Raw genomic sequence first — 5365 nt, 5'->3', positions numbered from 1 at the left:
TTAACGACTCCTTTTTGCATGTCCTCCCTAGGCGGTTTACTATGCCCATGAGCAGATCAGTAAGTCTTTCATTGACAATTGGCAATTTCTTTTTGATTACTATTGAAATTCAGTTCAAACGCTTTGAACCTCCCCTCATGATGCATGCACGCTTGCAGCTCCGCCTCCATCGTTACCGAGCATTCCTCTCGACCGCAAACCCTGAAGATCTCGATGTTCAATCCCATCATCCCTTTCTCAATGGTGAGAGTGGAGAAGATTTGCCACATGACCAAACTGGACATGGGGGAGGGCAGGCGACCAGCTTGCCAACCGTTATCGGTGATGGAAATGGGGAAGGGGGGAAATTAACTGAGGAGGGGCTAGCTGACGTGCTTGAAGATGTTGATGAGGATGCAGAGGATGGAGACGCCACCTTACTAGACGACCTTCGCCTCCTGGCAGCCTCTCATCCAATGTGGGAAGAAGAACTGCAAAGATACCTCCAAGCAGAGCAGAAGGAGAGAGAATGGATTCAGAATCAGCGTGCAGCAAGATTGGCCCTTTGGCGGGAAGATGTGGCTGTCGAGCTAAGCTCTTGAGATCAAGTGAGTCATGGTCAGAATAAACTCCATCCTCTTCTCACTCATCGTGTTTCTCCACCTCTCAGCAGCTTTCCTCCCCTCAATGCTTGCCCCCGTCCCATCTGGCGAACTTCCCATGATTTCAAGTTTATCAATCAGTATGGATATCCCTTTGGACCTCAGTGCTCAGTTTTGATATCACTTCAGTTTCAATACCCATTAAACAACCTTGCATAGAACCAACCCATCATCATCACCTTGAATTGTGTCATCCTTGTTCGTCTTTTCTTATCGTTCCTGCACGCTACTTGCACGTATGGGGGTACACACGTTTGTGTACGTGAGTCTCATGTTTTAATTACAGTTTTTTTTTCTTCGCCAGGGAGTTTGGGAGGCACTTTAATTCATTAGATCATCAAAATCATACTCGTAGCAGTAAAATTTTGGCAAATGTTGATGGTCCTGTAATGCACCTCAAATATGTCCCATGTCGATCATCCCGCTGGTCATTTACATTAAGGTATGTACAATTTCATCAGACAGTAATTTGCAGTCTGCTAACCCCAGTAGAGGAGCGCCACTAAAGCCTACTCTCCAAAAGCAGCGACTCCCCCCAAGCGTGCCCCGACCAAACGCAGCCTCTAGTGCCTCCCGAACAGTACGCACAAAGACGAACTCCATCTCATTTGGAATCTCAGGCAAAACGTCATGTTCCACGTCCTTGCGGTTCGCCCAAGGTAGGATGACTTTGGTCACCTGCGCTCGGTGGGCATCACGCAATGTGATCTGAGGGTATCGCGAGTAAGTTGTTTGTTTCTGACCCACAGGGAGAGATTGGAAACGTACCTCGCCAGTCATTGCGATGTTGGCTGGAACACATGTGCCAGTCAACGACACAAATGCACACGTCTGTGACATACAGAATCAGCCACTGAAACAACCGAGTTTGCCATAACATACCATAGCAACGCCAGCACTCGGTCCATCCTTCTTCTGCGCACCCGCAGGAAGGTGTAAATGTATATCAATGGGATCAGGGAACTTCAAAGGTTCTTCCGTCCGCGAATTGGTGATACACAAGTCATACGCGTGCCTCTTCACCCAACTCAACGCCAGTTCCCCACTTTCTTTGATGACCTTGGAAAAACGAAGGACAATGAGTTGCCAACCCACAAGCAAGGACAACGAAACTAGCAAGCTCACATCACCCAAACTCCCAGTAAGTTTCAACTTTCCAGAACCAGGAACAGCGATCGTTTCCACAGGTAAGATTCCACCTTCACTCTGACCCATGACCACAAGTCCATAGACAACACCCCTCCTCTCCTCCCTCTCCCTCTCTTCTCCATCCCACCTTGCAATGCCAAGAATCTTCTCCAACTCGTGCTCCTCGACAAGGGATTTAGACTCCTTCAGCTGCGATACCGACGTGCCTGAGCTTGTCCCCTCCTGCTGTTGGGTTTGAGTTGTGCCGTCAAGGGCCCAATCAACAGCCTTGTATCGTACCACGCCACCAATGGCGCGCTCGAGACTTCGTACACCGGCTTCGCGTGTATACCTCGTGGTGATGTGAAGCAGAGCTGGCTCGGTGATATTGATTTGTGACGCGTCAAGACCGTTCGCTTGTAGCTGTTTAGGAAGCAAGAACCGACGAGCAATGTGGATCTTCTCGCTGGCTACATACGTCCGTCGATGTCCTCTGATTTCCGCCTCGTCTCGTACGCCACCCAGCGAAATCCGCTGGAATGGTCGATCTAAAGCTTTCGCGACAGATTGTCCAAGAGATGTTTTGCCCGTACCAGGAGGCCCGACGAACCTTGTGAGGAGAACCCATGCCACTTACAGGAAAATGGGCCCCTTGACGCCTTTCTTGCCATTCCGGCTAGGCTTTCCAAGTGAAGGTTGCACCCGAGGCTGTGGTTGTTGATTTTTGTCATAGGCCACAAGCTCCTTGCCGTCCTTCGTCTCTTGGGCGTTCGCACCCTCAATATTTCGAGCCTCCTGCGCCGCCTTTGCGCTCCGACTCTCTTGAGAAGCCTCTTTAAGTGCAAGTTCCTTCGCCTCCCTTTCCGCATTCAACTCTTTCAACCTCACCACCGCTAAGTATTCAATCAAACGCTTCTTGATTTTTTCCAAGCCAAAGTGGTCCGCATCAAGCTGAGCACGAGCAGCGGCAAGGAAAGGCCTCGTTTTCAACTGAAGCTGGCTAGGCTCCGGTGCCGAAGAGACACGCGTGGAATTAGGCCAGGGAATAGAGGTAAGCCATTCAAGCTACAAACACGCGTTGTTGGCGAAAGAAACGACAGAAAGATATCAGAACATACATATGACCTGATCACTCCGTTTTCTACACTCCCTTGCGGAATTCGCTTCAGTCTCCGCCACTCTCTGACACCCATTTTGCGCTCTTCGGAACCAGGTTCCATAGCTTCAATCCTTCGTTTCAAATCCGCCATATCATCTGCTTCATGTTGTTCATCGTCGTCTAGCTCGCTGGACCATGTGCTCGAGGCATCACCAGACAGTGGGGAGTGAGGAGCAATACCGTTGGGGCCGTTTGATCGTTGCAAGGCGTGTAGTTCTCTCTGTATAGCGGTGAGTTGCTGACGCAGGAAGAATTCTTTCTGTTGCTTGGAGAGCGACTCGTCGACTGCCGTGGCAATCTTTTTAGAAACTTCTGAAATGGATGCCTGTNTGATGAATATGTCGGTGGCAACTTGCACACGTGCTTCAGCATCGGGAGTACTCAGAATAGCTGCCAATCTTTTGATTTAGTGATCAATTGCAAGAAGAAAGCGGGGAACAACAAAGGGAAAAAATGGCAGCGAGCCATTCCATAAAACGTTGAACAGAGAAAGAACGTGTCTCGGTATCACTTCCTAGACACGTAGCCGTAACTTTGAAAGGCAGGGATATGACAAGTGGAGGTAGACGGGTAGAACTCACCGAGCTTATCGGCATACTCTCCATTTACACTTCCAATTAGCACATCCGCCATCCACGGTGTCCGAGCATCGGTGATGTCCTCAAGCATACTAGCAATCTTATGATACCCTTCCTTTCTCGACTGCTGCAAAGAATCCTTCGCTAGTCGGTCCAGTAATCTCAAGGCACTTTGTTTGAATTTACTGGCGGTCTCATGAGAGGGGACTTTTTCCGTTGGCGGGTATTCAACGCCATGCATAGGCATACGCAGCAAATCCTCCGAGGAAAGACTATGTTTCGACGTATGGATAAGCCGAACACGAGTAAGTCCGTGGAGAGAAACGAGGTACGGCTGACGCGAATTACGCGCTGGTGGTTTGACAAGGCGAAGCACACGAGCTGCGGTACCCCATTCCGCGAGTACTGGCTCCGTATTTGGTGAAGTAGAGTGGTTGGTTATTGGGATTGCAGCAATGACAGGCAAGGTATCGGACTCGTCGATGAGAGATAGTAGTGCCTCTCCAATCTCCCTCGACACCGGCATGGTAAACCGAGAGGCCGGTAAGAGGATGAGGGGGTGCGGCAGCGCAATAATAGGAAGCTTAGAGCTGTACATGGCCGACGACGACTAGAAAGGTGCTGCGAAGATAGATGGTGAGATTAAGAACGAGGTAGAGGAGAAGAGACGTTGGAACTTGGAAGGGAGCAATACACACGTGATTATGATAAAGTTGCCGGAGCAGTGCACACGTCTAAACGTGAAAAGTCAGTGTTCCCTGCTTCAAACTTTCTCTCTCGTTCTTGAAGAAGTTCAAGTTGAACATGTGCATCGCATCTCTCGTTAAGTACGCTTCGTACCATCGTCTAGTTATGTTTCTTACAGGTTACAAATATTTATTTCTATGACAGGAATCCTACACGGAGCTGTTGACCTTTCTGTCAATCACTCTACAGTCTTGGCTCGTCAACCTTAGCCTCAGTGATGAAGGTAACACCCTGTTAAAGCGTCAATCAAAGCCCATGATTTTGCAGAGATTGACTCACAGTTGTAATGTTCTTCTGGAGTTCAGGAATAGCAGCCTTGATGAGGGTTTGTTCGGCCTCGGTGATCTTTCCAAGAGGGTTAATCTTGACGACACCTTGAGGCTGCGTGAAGAAATCAAGTCAGCGTAGATAAACGAAAGGACGACGAGAAGCCTTACGCCGAGCTCGATATTTGAGGAGAAGTACGCGAGTTCAGCGCCGAGCTCCTTGGTTAAAGCAGCAGCACCAACGGGGTCGGCCTCCAGACTGACATAGCTGGGAGCGACGATGCCCTCCTCGCCCTTGACCGCACGCAGAATTTTGGAAGCGAACTCGGCACCAGCGTAAGCCATTGACAAAGTGGCAGACCCTGCTCCACCCTTGGCTTTGACGACTTCATCACCGCCGAACTGGATGCGGTTCACAAGAGCGTCGAGAGAGGCAGTGTCGACGCTGGCGGGCAGTGGGTGCGAGGATTGCGAGAGAAGGGGAACGATCTGTTGGAACCGTTAATGAGGTTGTCCAGGTGGAGTGATATACGACTTACAGTGACACCGCTGTGACCGCCAACGACTGGTACAACAACATCCTTGGACAAAGAAAGATCTCCGATTTTCTCGGCGACAAAAGTTGACGAGCGAACAACATCCAAAGTAGTAACACCAAAGAGACTGAGTCGGTGTTGGTTAACGGGATCGAGTGCAGCAGTTACCAACCTACCGCTTGGGATCGTAAACACCAGCCTTCTTGACACCTCTGCGACAATAGGAACAGTCGAGTTAACTGGGTTGGAGATCACAAGGACGAATGCCTTGGGAGCAGTAGCGGCGATCCCAGTTGCAAGATCTCTGACG

At 49.9% G+C, this 5365-nt stretch overlaps 1 protein-coding gene across 1 annotated transcript in view; it reads right to left on the bottom strand.

The window, feature by feature from the left end:
* LACBIDRAFT_248873 (uncharacterized protein) overlaps positions 1-2962 on the bottom strand; it is a gene marked incomplete at both ends in the record, with an annotated part of 4466 nt that extends 1504 nt beyond the window's left edge. Inside the window, 8 exons of the mRNA XM_001879688.1 lie at positions 421-428; positions 1878-1949; positions 1972-2012; positions 2244-2379; positions 2403-2432; positions 2644-2759; positions 2793-2834; positions 2888-2962. Of these exons, the coding sequence (XP_001879723.1) occupies positions 421-428; positions 1878-1949; positions 1972-2012; positions 2244-2379; positions 2403-2432; positions 2644-2759; positions 2793-2834; positions 2888-2962 (520 nt within the window). The remainder of the gene's footprint in view (positions 1-420; positions 429-1877; positions 1950-1971; positions 2013-2243; positions 2380-2402; positions 2433-2643; positions 2760-2792; positions 2835-2887) is intronic.
* Between the last annotated feature and the right edge of the window lie 2403 nt (positions 2963-5365).

Source organism: Laccaria bicolor, genomic scaffold (assembly GCF_000143565.1).
Source record: "Laccaria bicolor S238N-H82 LACBIscaffold_9 genomic scaffold, whole genome shotgun sequence".
Classification (NCBI taxonomy): Eukaryota; Fungi; Basidiomycota; class Agaricomycetes; order Agaricales; family Hydnangiaceae; genus Laccaria; species Laccaria bicolor.
Note: the sequence above shows the minus strand (reverse complement) of the source record. Positions and strands in the feature narration are given on the sequence as shown.